This window comes from Fundulus heteroclitus, chromosome 2 (assembly GCF_011125445.2).
Source record: "Fundulus heteroclitus isolate FHET01 chromosome 2, MU-UCD_Fhet_4.1, whole genome shotgun sequence".
Taxonomy (NCBI): Eukaryota; Metazoa; Chordata; class Actinopteri; order Cyprinodontiformes; family Fundulidae; genus Fundulus; species Fundulus heteroclitus.
Genome location: NC_046362.1, coordinates 36,540,650 through 36,555,389, shown reverse-complemented (window position 1 = coordinate 36,555,389; position 14,740 = coordinate 36,540,650). Strand labels below are relative to the sequence as shown.

The 14,740-nt window shown below is 39.8% G+C and overlaps 1 protein-coding gene across 1 annotated transcript in view; it reads right to left on the bottom strand.

Annotated features, from left to right (window-relative positions):
* Positions 1–14,740, bottom strand: part of edc4 (enhancer of mRNA decapping 4) — a 45,791-nt gene that overhangs the window by 17,768 nt on the left and 13,283 nt on the right. The window contains exons 11-24 of the mRNA XM_036126606.1: positions 13,849–13,948; positions 11,897–12,077; positions 10,987–11,053; positions 9,922–10,013; positions 8,814–8,998; positions 8,651–8,730; positions 7,162–7,291; positions 5,359–5,648; positions 5,038–5,271; positions 3,742–3,843; positions 3,513–3,656; positions 1,617–1,653; positions 670–817; positions 367–522 (exon numbers count right to left, since the gene is read on the bottom strand). Coding sequence (XP_035982499.1) covers positions 367–522; positions 670–817; positions 1,617–1,653; positions 3,513–3,656; positions 3,742–3,843; positions 5,038–5,271; positions 5,359–5,648; positions 7,162–7,291; positions 8,651–8,730; positions 8,814–8,998; positions 9,922–10,013; positions 10,987–11,053; positions 11,897–12,077; positions 13,849–13,948 — 1,946 coding nt within the window. The remainder of the gene's footprint in view (positions 1–366; positions 523–669; positions 818–1,616; positions 1,654–3,512; positions 3,657–3,741; positions 3,844–5,037; positions 5,272–5,358; positions 5,649–7,161; positions 7,292–8,650; positions 8,731–8,813; positions 8,999–9,921; positions 10,014–10,986; positions 11,054–11,896; positions 12,078–13,848; positions 13,949–14,740) is intronic.

Here is a 14,740-nt window from a genome sequence, read left to right as displayed (position 1 = left end):
TCTGCCTGCAGCAAATTAGCCTATAGGCTAGAAACCTTTCATGCAACACATCTACACATTTTGTTATGGCTCTGCCTATTACAATTATGAATGTAATAATGTGCGCTGCATTGTCCCTGACAAATAAACTAATTAAAAAAAAAAAACCTGCTGCAGATGGTTTCCTATATACACATGTTTCTATGTATTTATCCTTAAAATGTCTTAATTGACAGCAAAGAGGAACCACGGTCAAATTCTTTGTTTGTGTTGCCAACTTGGTGATTAAAGCTGATCTGAGTTTAAAGGAGAACGAGAAGCACACAATATAAATCACTTTATGGTGGAGTTTATGAACACAAAAAGGACTTTGTTGTGTGTTCTTACTTTGTGGGACGGTTTTCTTCAGCTCGTCTCGCAGCACTTTGTCCATCCTGTTTGTCAGCGCCGAGCTGAGAGCGCTGCTCAGATGCTGGGTGAGCTGGTCGTGAAGCTGCTGCTGGTGGTTCTGACTCTCTGCCAGAACCCGGTCCAGTCTGCGCTCTGAGGTCACCAGGGGTCAAGGCCCGCCAACGGACACAGCTTCTCGTTAAACACACGGATCAGATAGATTCTAGACTCCTTTTCTAATATTAGCGGATTACATTGGAGGCGAGCAGCGCTGAGCGTGTGAGGCAGAAGGAAGGATACGTTCCTGCTCCTGGTGTTTCATCAACACGTGCTCCACCATGGCCATGATGGTCCCCGGCATGGTCTCCACCAGCGACCACAGCTCGCTCAGCTCTCTCTGCTGGGTGCGCAGCAGCATCAGCAGCTCGTCCTGAGTTTCTGTATTAAACTGCAGGCAAAACGAAACAAAGCGACAAATCGTTAAAGCAAAAAGACACCAGCGGCGACATGAAGGTGACTGAGCACTTTGGTCGGCTGCCATGTTGTTTATTTAAGCATTTCAGAGGTTATGTAAGTAAGTATGGTCGTTTTCCATCTAATGTGTTTCTACACCCTGAAGTCATTGAGTTTGGTTTTCTGTTTGCCTTCAGCACAGGATGTGACATCCAGAGCACCAGTGATTGGCAACATCTCAGTAAAAAAAAAAAAAAAAAAAAAGTTAATTACAATTAAATAAACTAGTGGCCTTTTATTCTAACTGCATCTCAACAGAACACTTTATTCCTCTTTATATCTATCTATACATATCTATCTATCTATCTATCTATATACATATCTATCTATCTATCTATATACATATATACATATCTATCTATCTATCTATCTATATACATACATATATATATATATATATATATATATATATATATATATATATATATATATATATATATATATATATATATATATATATATATATATAGTCCACCTTTATGACATCCCTATATTATTTCAATGGCGCAATAGGCTTTATTGCTCTAATCTAATTTTATTTGGAAGAAAAACAGCAGTAGGAGCTCAGTCTGGTCCTTTTACAGCCATCCTGAGTAGAGACAAACATCCTACAGCACACTTCAGGATTATTGATGTTTGGCTTGCTTTGAAATGATCCATATTTTAAAGCTACAATCAGTTTCAGTATTCATTAAAAAGTGGCAGAGATGCCTTCAATTCTGTTGGTATCTTACCTGACCAGGATCCATGTGCCTGGGCTGAGATGATTCACTAGAAATGGGAGAAACGACAAAGTCCCTTAAAATGAAAAAAGAACATTCAAGACAATCATCATCATCATGGCGGACCATAGAAATTAAATTAATTAAAAAGTAAACTTGTTTTTTGGTTGGAGAGAAGCAGGAATTTGATAATAGGAACATTCAACGACTACAATCCCTCCAGCAGCTATCAGGTAAAAATCTGAAGAAATCAAAAAAACATCACAGGGAAAATTAAACTAAAACTAAAATAAATGGTTACCGGACTATAAAGCACACTGAAAATCCTTAAATCTTCTCAAAAATTGTTGGTGCACCTTTATACAAGATCACCGTTGTGTTTACTGACTGATTTTATGGTACAATTCGCTCAAAAATCAGTTAAAATGTGTAAGTAGGACTTGTTAGTAATGAGGCCGCTCTGCTCAGTGGATATTCAGAGCATTACACCTGAGGACCCCTGAGCTGTCTACCAGACTGCCTGACTGTAATGTCTAAACTAGAAATGCATTCATGTAAGGCAGCTAGTAGCTAGTAAGTTAATTCAATATAAAAGTTAGGTTTATTTTAGCCTTATGTTAGAAACAGGGCAGATTAGTCCAGCTACTCTGTCCTCCCACAGAGATGAACAGATCTCCCTCTCAGGAGAGAACGCCGTTAAGGAGGAAACACACCAGACGCACAGCAAAGCAGCGTACGCGTGTCCTACGCTTAGGTTAACTTTTCATTTTAATCAGCCATTAAATGTAGACCAGAAGCATAATACGCGTGTATTTACGCTACGCGACGGCTAAATTAGATTAAAGTTCTAATTTCAGACGCGTTTACGCTCCTGTTTGGCAGGGAATAAACGGGAAAACATCCTGTGTTAAAGTTCACTTCCGAAAGTTTACCAAAATAAGAGTCGCCGAAACTAAAGCGCCATGGATGATGTAGTTGTGACAAGCTAAACTAAAATTGAAGGGGGAAGGTGCGTTCGGCAAAGCCCTGCTACGTGGGGACTGGGTAGTGATATTACACACATGGGAGGAATGTGTAATGCACCTTATTATCCGGCGCGTCGTATATGTGGACAAAGACACACAGACACGTAAACTTTAACATGTTTCCAACCTAAAAACAATAAATGTTGCACCACTTCCAGAGAAACGAGCAGGTTTTCCAGCAATAAATGATTTATAGCAGAGAGGCTTTGCTGGAACAAGGAAATAATCAAATAGACACAAATTACTTTACTATTTGTGCTGAATTTACTTTGAACCTGAAAGTCCGTCTGCGGTAGGGTGGGTATTGCCAAAGAAGTCACGATTCGATTCAAATCACGATGCATCACGATACTTGAATTATTGCGATGCATCGCGATGCATTGTGATATTTTCACTGAACACTATTAGAAAAAAATACAGCCATTACCAGTGGCTGACTGGCTGTGTATGATCTGGATAGTGTCCTTAATTGATACATAACTGAAAGAAACTGAATTCAGACATAGCTGTAATTATTGAAACGACTTTTGGAGGTATTGTCATGAAAACAAATATTACTGGAGTGGACACACTGACAAAAAGTGCTTAGGATTTATAAAACTTAAAATAACAAAATGAGGCTAATCAGTGCCGTTTACATGGCCTCAGTGGTCCTTTAAACCAATGAAATGAAAACATTTAAATGTATGCACATGTAGATGTTGGGGCTAGCTTGCAATCAAATGTTTGTTTAATCAGTGCTTGCGGCGCTCGCGGCTATATACTTGATACTTGGCGTCAAGAATCGATGCATTGGATCGCGGATATTAGAATCGCGATGCATCGTCATGACGATTATTTTGCACACCACTATTCTGCGGGCAGCTCTGAATTTATCACATACCCGTCATCTTTCTTGGTTTTCCTCTTTAGCTTGGGCGAGCCGCGCGGGGACGTCTTCCAGTCTTTGACCGCCATCCTGTGAGATGAGCGAGAGCCGCAGTTCCCGGAGGAGGAAGCCAGGCTGGCGATCTCGTCGTCAGGATCACTAAAAACAAAAAAACATCAACGGCCACAAACATCAAACTGCTGAATAAACCACGGAGCGTCTGCAACAAGTCGCCGGGTTCTACCTCTGGTCGGCGCCGACGTCCTGACTGTCGTTCTGCGTGAGGTGGAAGGAGTGGCGGTGGTAGGGGGAGCTCAAACGCCGCTCGTTGGCCTCCTCCCTCGAACTATAACAGAGGCAAGTTCATTTATTTAGCACTTTTCAGCGAAAAGGCAATTCAAAGAGCAGAGATACACAAAATAAAAAAGCCCGTTAACAGACAGGAGGAAACAAGTGGTTCCCTCGGGTCTTCCAACATGGCTGACATGAACGGATTTATAATAATAATAATAATAATAATAATAACAACAATAATAATGTTTTCTTGTTTAAACGTTAAAATGTGTCCTCGGACTAGGAATGGAAGATTATTGTGTTGTTTATAGGGCTGAACGATTTTGTAAAATAATCTAATTGCGATTTTTTTTTCTTAATATTGTGATTTAATACAATTTTTTTTCCAGTTTAATTTATCATGTCTTTCAAAATATATACAAACAACAAATCAATTTGTTTCCTCGCCATGTAGATTAGTTGCTAAAAGACCCGCAGCATCTAAACTCAGAGCAGAAATGATTGTGTTCTGCCTACGATATATTTAAATCAAAATTGCAATTTTGACTTTTCTCTGCATTAACCACAAGCAACAAAAATGGCCTCTAAATAAAGATCTTCGTTAACAAGGACTATTTTAAATATGAACTTTTAATGTTTCTATTGATCAGAATATTATTCAAGAGAACAGCTTTTAATTCAATTGGACATCAATCCTTGTTGATCAACAAGCAAGTCTATGTATTAAACTGATTGACCTGTACTTAATGCTTTGTATGATTATATAAACTCTAAAACAAGTAATTAAATTAGATTATCTCACTGCTGCAACTGTCTTCCCTTCCATGTGGAGGCAAACCCACTTTAAACATTTTACTGACACCTAATGGACGTGTCTAATTCCCTAATTGTTACAGAGCCAAAAATTGCAGACCTCTGCGATTTGGAAATTGCGTTTTTTTAAAATCACGATTATATTGAAAATGCGATTAATTGTTCAGCCCTAGTTGTTTATCATAATTGGAAATAATATAATATAAAGTGGAACAACTGTTAGTCCAGCAGAGTTCAAACACCTCGATTTGATGACTCTAGGAGGAGATTTAATTTTCTGTCTCTATAAACTGAACTCATGCACGCTTGGTTGTAAATTGTTAATTTTTCGGTAATAAGCGTTTAGGAAAGGAGAAGAAAGCAAAGTTTGGATCCCTGCAGCGTGAACCTGTTCCAGCACGCCGACACGAATAAACGAGGCGGCGCCACTGACCAGTCGCTCAGCCCGTTGTCCCTGAGGCTGTTCCTGGTCTCCCTGGTGATGTCCGGGGCCGCCGGCCACGCCGTGTGGCCCCCGCCGCCGCCGTCTGATGACCCCCCGCTGGCCCCGGGGTCCTCCTGCGACAGCGTGTTCTCCAGAATGGACGGTTTGTTGCCGAGTCGGGACTCTGACTCTGTTCCCCCGATCGACGAGGCTTCGGCGCCTCCGAGCTCAAGGGGCAACAAACTACGACAGGCAGAAAAAAGATTTATTACAGCGTTATAACGTTAAGCTGGAGCAGGTGATAAACCGCCTGCAGCGTGGTTCATCTACCCGTTGTTGCTGGCGGCGCGTGGAGACGTCAGCAGGTGCAGAGCACAGGCGGCGGAGGCCATGCTGTCGGTCTGGAGAGCAGGAAGCGGTAAGGCCTCTAAGCCGTGGCCGCGCTGCAGCTGCAGCGTCTGCGTGGCGATCTCCGGCATGTCCTGGGACATCATGGTGGAGGCGGAGGAGATGACGTCTGGAGAGCGGGCCCTGGTCGGGGAGGCCAGGGGAGGCAGCAGCGGAGAATCTGGGACGTGAGGCGAGTCGAGGGCCAGAGGGCCAGAGGGGGACGCCAGACCCTGCAAACCGAGAAAGTCGTTTTAATTCTAAAAATTAAAAAAAAAGAGGATTTTTCAGGGTTTATACTTGACATTGTTAGGTGTTGTCTGTCCCTTGCAGCTGATCTGTGGCTGTCCGACTTCATGTGAGATCGTCAAGCATCGACACCCATCGTGCAAAGCTTTTTTTTTTTTTTTTTTTACAAACACGGCAGAATCCTTCGTCATCTTTAACGTCCACAGGCTGCAGCCATGTCCCCAATTCCTCGTTTTCCACCCATATTTGTTGAAATTTTCCCATTTTCTCCGCCTCAAGCTTCTTTTCCAAACATCATAAAAAACATACGGCTTTACCATCAACCGGAAGCAGTTCAGCATGTTTGGTTCCGCAGAATCAGTTATATCTGATATAATATATCTGCCAAGACTGTTTTATGAACGTAATAAAAAAAAAAAAAGGCATTTTAAATGCTACCGATAATCACATTTAATGAATTAAAATGCCAATTAGGGCCTTAATTTAAAAAAAAATTATTTAATGACTTAATGATTTTTAATGACCCACGGAAACCTTTTTTTAACAAACATAAAAATGTGTTTGGTTTCGCAGAATCAGTTATATCTGATATAATATATCTGCTGAAACTGTTTTATGAACATAATTAAAAAAAAGGCATTTTAAATGCTGCCGATAATCACATTTAATGAATTAAAATGCCAATTAGGGCCTTAATTTAAAAAAAATAAATTTAATGACAATGATTTTTAATGACCCACGGAAACCTTTTTTTAACAAACATAAAAATGTGTTTGGTTTCGCAGAATCAGTTATATCTGATATAATATATCTGCCGAAACTGTTTTATGAACATAATAAAAAAAAAGGCATTTTAAATGCTGCCGATAATCACATTTAATGAATTTTAATGCCAATTAAGGCCTTAATTTAAAAAAAATAATAATTTATGACTTAATGATATTTAATGACCAACGGAAACCCTGTTTTTAACAAACGTAAAAATGTGTTTATAAAAAGTCTAACAACAGTTTACAGAGGAAATGACACGTCAAAGATCAGCTTTTTCTCTTGATGCTCAGTCTGTCGCAGACACAGCCATAATTCTACATTTCTCATCTCACAAACACTGGGATATTGCTGTAAAATTGCAAATGCAGATATATTTACTGTGAAAAGCATAAAAAATTTTCTTTATAGTAAAAAGATTTTAAATCATCACAGCTCCAAGACACCAACTGAGGGAGGATGTCCATGACCAAACATTTCCCTCCTCTAGATCAGGGGTTCTCAAACTTTTCATGTCCAGGGACTCTTTTAGATTCATAATGCTGATAGTATTTTTTAATTATTCTTAAATACATCAGGAATTATGCAGGTATCATCATTCTCAATAAAGCTAAACTCGACGCAACTGTTGTCATACTTCCTAATTTTAGCTGATTTCACGGATTTCATTAATCAGCACTTCCTCCAACCATCCAGGACCGGTTGGTTTGATGACGATGGACGGCTTACCTGCAGGTTCTCCAGTCCAGGCAGCAGCACAGCCGAAGCAGCTCTTGGGCTGCTGGCGGAGACGGAGAGTCCCAGACTGCTGCTGCCGTTGTCTCCTCTGCTGGGACTCTGGCTGACGTCGTCCACGGCTCTGCAGAGGAACAAAGACGTCAAACGAGTTACATGGAGGCGTTTTCATTTAACCTTTCACTGTTATGCGGATGACAGCCAAATCTATGCCCACCTCAAAAAAAGTCTCATTCTTACTCTGTTGATCCGCTGCTAAAATGTTTACACGACATCAAAGCTTGGATGTCTTTAAATTTTCTGAATTTTAATGAAGAAAAGACAGATATTTCAAACCAATTGTAAAAAATCTTGGGGTAAAAGTGGACTCAGGCCTTAAATTTGACAGCCAGATAAAGGCTGTAGTGAAATCGAGCTTTTTCCAGTTAAGGCAGCTGGCAAAGATCAAACCAGTCCTTCAGAGACAGCATTTTGAGACAGTAATCCACTCGGCTGGATTACTGTAATGCACTTTATATGGGGATTAGCAGGTCCTCAATTGCTCGTCTTCAGCTGGTACAAAATGCTGCCGCACGTCTTCTAACTGGCGAACGCAAGTATGAGCATATCTCGCTTATTTTAGCTTCACTCCACTGGCTTCCCATCCATTTTAGTATTTATTTTAAAATTCTTTTATTTACGTTCAAAGCCTCTAATGTGCACTACCTGCACATTAGACAGGCAACTTCTCTGTCTCATTTTAAAACTCTTCTTAAAACACACCTCTTTTCTTTGGCTTTTGACACCACGTAGAGCGTTGATTTTATGTATATACATGCATATTTTTATTCTGAGCGGGCAGCGCTTTTACTTATTTTTATTTATTTTATCTCTTTGTGCAGCACTTTTAAACCGTGCTATATAAATAAAGTGGTTTGGATTGGATAACTGGACGTTAGCGGAATCTGCGGTAGAGAAAACGAGAGCAGGCGAAGGAAAAAAGTGCAGGGAGGAATCTGAGCTATAAAGAGCGTGAAGTCTACCTTTTAAAAGATGTCATTATTGCAACGTGTAAAAACACTACCTGCAGACATTGTTTTAAATGTTCCTCTGTCTATAATCATGTCATCGATCATCTAACAGGGAAAATTACCTTATAAGTTTATCACAACATCTTGTGGTATTATTGTGACAATAAATAAAGAGGTTTATTTTAGGTACCTGTTTCACTGTGACTGCATGTTACAGCTTCATAAACACAAATACTGCTCTTAATAAACAAATAAATTCAAATAGGCTTCATTAGGATGCATAAAGAAGAATTTATTAATATTCATTGATGCTTTGAATGCATCAACAGTGGAGAAAAATCTCAAAAATAAACCCATAATACTGGCAGTTTTGGGTGCTTTTTGTTGCCAAGATTAATGAACATTCTTTAGGACAAAGATAAGCGATATGCTAAGTGTCCCCGGGCATTTAAAACCTTCCCAGAGAAGCTCACCTGTTTGTTGAGTCAGAGTTGCTGCTGATGGCCGTAACGATGGTCAGACTGCTGGCGCTGCTGCCAGGAGACGCAGGAACCTGATGATAGAAAGACAATCACACCAATAATCTCCTTTTCTTTGAGGCGTTTCACTGCATTACGCCCCGTAAGAAATAAATACCGAAGTGCTTGGTGTCATGAAGGCATCGGGGGTCATCAGCTTGGGCATCGGCCCGCTGGCGGGTCCCGAGTTGGACAGGAAGTCGGACGGAGCAGGAAGCGAGGGGATCTTTCTGAGATCGCTCTGTGAGCCACTTGTTGAGTCCTTGTCTGAGCTCTGGTCCGTTAGATGGTCTGAAAACGCCGCTGGGGACATTAAAACACAAAAATCTGATTAAAGATGTGAGGCGATGCTGGACAGACACACTTAAACTGCTCCACAAAACTATAATAGCAAAATGTGTTTAATCTTTTAGCGAGAATCTTGCACAGTTACGACCGCGCTGTTCAATTAAAAGAGTAAATACTTAAAAAGGCTGATTTTCACTTTCAGATTGCCCTCAGTACCAAATGCTGGTGAAGATTCTCAGTCATCCAGGTCATGGTTTTTCCAAAAAAAAAAAAAAAAAAAAAGGTAAAAAAACAAAGCAACTGGACTTGTTTTCCGTAGTTGAAGATGTTTCGCTTCCTCTCCCGGAGGAAGAATTGAGAAAGCTTCTGGGAGAGGAAGCGAAACGTCTTCAACTATGGAAAACAAGTCCAGTTGCTTTGTTTTTTACCTTTTTTTTTTTTTGTTTTTGGAAAAACCTCAGTACTAAAGTCCTACAGCTGCTCATTTTCGTTACTTTATGAACCTAAACCCTTAATGAAGGAGTTTGGCAAATGATTGTGTGGCGTGTGAAGAAAAATCCTCCACTTCCAACAGGAAACCTGGAGCAGCACCAGAATTTTGTGTGTATATATATATATATATATATATATATATATATATATATATATATATATATATATATATATATATATATATATATATATATATATATATATATATATATAATTTGATCTGCATGTAGACCAGGGAAGGGAATGTAAACGGTTAAATTCACCAGAAGGTGGTGAATCCAGAAAAGCCATGAGAGAACATGAAGAGCAGAGCAGCATCCGACACATTAGACGCCCCACAGACAACAAAGGTCCAACAAATGCAGAGACATGATGTGGATTTTGGCCAGAACTCGTCTACTGGATCAGTATTAACAGCTGAAGTTTACTTTCCAACATTGACCTACCAAAACCATCCTGGGACTCAGAGTGAGAAAGAAAACCTGAAGTGTTGAAGCCGGCGTTGGGCTGAAACCAGATTTGGACGTCCTGCAAACTCCTGAAACACAAACAAAGTGATTTAAACCTCTTTCAAATCATAAGATCGGCTAAAACGTAAACTATTGTACGTCTGTAGATGTTTGCGGTTAATTTCTATTAAAATAAACCTTTCTAAATAACGTCAGATAACATATATTTCTGTCTCCAGGCCTGCAGCAGCCTTTAATGCCTTTAATGTTTCTCCTGAGCTAGTCGTCGCTCCTTTACCTTCAGCTCAGAGTCACCTGGGCTCACATGCAGGTAAACTCACACTCCCGCCAGGTGAGAGAGCGACAAAGTTTTACCTGCCTTGGTAAACGTTTCTGCGTTTTGTAAACAGGCCCAATCTGAGAATGACTAAAAACTCACACTGAGTCTGGAGCGCTTATTTCACGTTTTTGCCCAGATTACTTCAATATACAGAGAACATTTGCCTGATACAAATTTAAGGATGATGTTGTCTGTATAAACTTGATTATTATAAACATTAAAGCTCCGTACAGCACGTTGTCAACAAGTGAACGGCTCTATGGTTTTCAGATGACCTATAAAAAATTTGCCTTTAATTGTCGCAAATCACCAAAAGTCTTTCTGTTTGAAACAAAAATCCACCTTCCTGAGTCCATCTATGAAATATTTTAGCTGCTTTATTATTGGAAAAGGCATTTCTGTTGCTAGATAGACCCCAGAATGGATCAGAAACATCCCAATAAAATTAAAACTGAGTAAAGTCACACTCAAAACGATTCTAAACTCTGGCAGATCAAGATTTTAAAGAGTTTCATTCAACCAACAAGTAGGAAGGGAGAGAGGCAGGTAGCCTTCAAAATATAACCATGTATAAATGTACATGATAGAGACAGAAACATAAAAAGAGACAGAAAGCATTTCTTCTTGTTTTTTTTGGAAATACACGCTTAAATAAAACTTTGTCCTCTTTCAAACTTCTGGTTTATTATGTTTCTGCCAACAAACAATTAGAGAAATCTTACTTAGTGTGGACGCAGTAGAGTTTAATTTGGATCCCAGATTTGGACTCTGCGGGTCCTTGGGTGCCCTCTGGTGGAGAAAGAAGGGGACAAAAATGGTTAAACGAGAACCGGTTGGTATTTATTCTTTAATTTAACAAGAACAGTTTGGATTAAAACGCCTCTTTAGACCCAGTTTGAATCCATTTAATCATCCTGCTGGAGATTTTAGCTCCATTCTCCTTAAGCGGGATTAAAATACAAACTTCAGGGCCTCGTTGTAAGGTTCATGCTTCAAATATACCCTTAATTTTGCTAAGCATAAAATATTTGTCCTTAGTTTAAAGCCGCTTTTCTATAAATGATCAGCTTCATTCAAAATATTGCTTTTCTAAATTTAAAAAAAGCTAAAAAAAAAAGTTAGTTAAATATTTCTTTAAGGCTTGAGGGCATAAGTCATTTCTTTCAGGTGGTAAATTTAAATAAAATTCTTTAATGGTTGATAAACTGAGGCTTTCTTGAGCTTTTCCATAAAGATGAAGTGACTCTTTTAGTGCGCAGAAAAGCAATTTCTGATATTTTCCTTTAGTCTCCAATAAGCATCAGGAGAGAGTTCAACCGTGAAAACATTTGCATCGAGAACCAGCTTTAGGACATTAACATTTGATTAAACTGATTCATCTAAAGAACTCTTTAATTTACTGATGGAGTGTTTTTATTAAACATCTTGCTGGATATTTTAGCTCCATTCTCCTCAAGCGGGTTTAAAAAACAAACTTTGAAGCTTCAATTAGCCAATAAATGTTGGTTTGAAAGAGAAAACTGCAACGTTTCAGTTTTCTCTTTCCGACCAACATTTATTGGTTATAAATCTCGGGTCCAAACAGAACAAGTAGGAGCCTGATGGGGCCAGAGCTGGGCCCCGGTGAGTTACCCGTCGACATGCTCTCGCTCTCCTCCTCCGCCGTGAGGACCTCGGTGTGTCTGAGCCGGCATTGGGTGACGTCTCGCACCCCGAAGCTGAGCACTGGGTGGGTGAGCAGGAACTCCGACACGGCCGTGAAGCGAGCTTTGCCGTTGTCCAGGTCCTGCTGCAGCTCCATCACATACAGGACCTGACGGAGGACAGCGTGAGTTAACGAGGAGGCGCAGAGACGGGCGCTCAAAGCAGAGGTTTATGAAATATGACAAACTGTAACCAGGCACCTTCTGACAGAAAACTTCCCTTCTTGATCTAAAATGATCAATTCATCCGACAAACCACGTTTCCATCCATCCACCCTGTGGCTATTATTACCTCCCTGTGTTTGCACTGCATTTACCGGGGTGAAAATAAATTAGCAGTGCAGAAATTTAGCCCAGGAAAAGCTCCTGGTAGGGAGGAAGTACTTTTATAGCTCAACTTCTGCATGTAGTCTTGAGGAAGGACCGAGTGAAGCACCTTCAATTGGGATTTTTATTTTATTTTTTTAAATCAATATAATTCAGTCTAATTCAGTCATATCAGCTTTAAACAGTCAAATGCTCAAACTTTTCATAGCGATGCGTTTTAAATCAATGACGTGTTTACGGGAGTAAATCATTCATTCAAGGCGAGGCACAAATTAAAACATCTTCTGAGACATTTTAGGAAATTAGCCACAGCTGCTGCTCGTCTTTCATGCTTTATCTGTTAACGCTGGAAACTTCCTCCACCTATGAAGTCATCAGAGTAAGTGACAGGTTGCGTTTATTAGAAATTAGAAATTTAGCGTCTTTGTCGCTAAATGTAGCGTCTTCGCCGCTACATTTAGCGTCTTCGTCGCTACATTTAGCTTCTTTGTTGCTACTTGTTGCTACATTTGCCATCTTTGTCGCTACATTTAGCATCTATGTCACTACATTAGCGTCTTTGTCGCTACATTTAGCGTCTATGTCGCTACATTAGCGTCTGTGTCGCTACATTAGCGTCTGTGTCGCTACATTAGCGTTTTTGCTGCTACATTTAGCATCTTTGTTGCTACATTTAGCATCTTTGTTGCTACATTTAGCATCTTTGTTGCTACATTTAGCATCTTTGTTGCTACATTTAGCATCTTTGTTGCTACATTTAGCGTCTTTGTTGCTACATTTAGCGTCTTTGTTGCTACTTGTTGCTACATTTAGCGTCTTTGTTGCTAATTGTTGCTACATTTAGCGTCTTTGTTGCTAATTGTTGCTACATTTAGCGTCTTTGTTGCTAATTGTTGCTACATTTAGCGTCTTTGTTGCTACATTTATCAACTTTATTGCTACATTTAGCAACTTTATTGCTACATTTAAGGACTTCCTTTCAAAAAGCGACTAGCAACTAGTCTAGGGGCTTTTTCTGCGATAATGGGGACTTTATGTTCACCAATCATTCCTGTATTTAAGGCAACAGCGAGATCTGCTGTTCCTGCTTCCCTCAGCGCTGTCTCACAGGCACACCACAACTGCTGCTGCCCACAGAAAAAAATGTATCATGCGTGCAGAAAAGCGCTGATGGTCCCGCTCTGGATTACAAATCGGGAAATAAGCGGACTATTTTGTGTATTTCGTCTCTCAAACTGTTGCACTAACATTCTCTGCATTTGTTTCACGCACAGCTTCCATCACCCGTTCACTTTGTGCCTCTCCTGTCTTTTTTGTACAGTTTGTTTTATTTAGTGTGGATTCAGGCAATGTATTAAAATTTAATTATTTCGTACAAGTCATTTGTAGTTCCAAACGCAGTTAATCACAGTTTTTCCTGTTTTGTCTTGGCAAAAGCTTCTTATTCCTACAGCCTGGGTCACAAATGTATGATGACGTCACCAACCCCCGAAATCCTTCATCCGTTTCATCCATATAAACAATTTAAAACACACAAATCGCTGCTATACTCACCTTTCTCTGCACATCAGTGAGGATCAAGTATCCGGCAGAAAGATCTAAACTGGCCTTGAGGCTCGGCAGAACTGTGGAGTTAAGCGGATCTGGAGAAAACCTGTGAGAGGAGGAGGACAGGCTAGCGTTAGCGTCAGCGCTATGCCCGGTACCCAACACACTGCGACTTTCAGCCGCCGCCGTCGGATTGGACGTCAGGGACAAACCGATGACAGCTTTCATTATTCTTCTCTTATTGTGCTGGTTTAGACCAAGACGGATAAATAAATTATAATTTTAAAACAATGTTATTTCCTCCTGCAGCGAACTTTGATGTGCTGAACTGGAACATTTTGCTGAAAGTATTTCCCTTTACGATTTATGAAAGGACATTAACGTTTGATTAAACTGATTCACCTAAAGAACTCTTTAAGTTATTGCCGGAGTATTTTTATTCAAACTTATTTCACTGAGGTTTTGTTTCTGATGGATCGAAGCGCAAAAACATGTGGCTGATTATGTTGGTTTATACTAAATCCAGCCGATGCTGTAGATGGAAGGCAAACGCTGATAAAGTTGCTTATTTCTGTACGTCTTAAGCGATTTAGTATTAACGATGATCGTATAATGTGCACATATCAAACTTGAAGTACCAAAGTTTATTAAAGCGATCCACGTTTAGTTGAACATGTTGAACTAAATATGTTGTAATCTTCCTATTAACTTGAAAATTGCTGTTTGTGATACATAAAAACTCACATTTACTTCAAAAATTTGTATTTTTTTTCCACCCATGCAGGTCGCCATTTTTTCTCCTTCGCAATGCATGCTGGGTTAATGACGCGGTTAAGTTCTCCTGGACTGGAACCTACCTAATGTAAAGGTAATTTAAAATTGCTAGGTTTAGGATGCA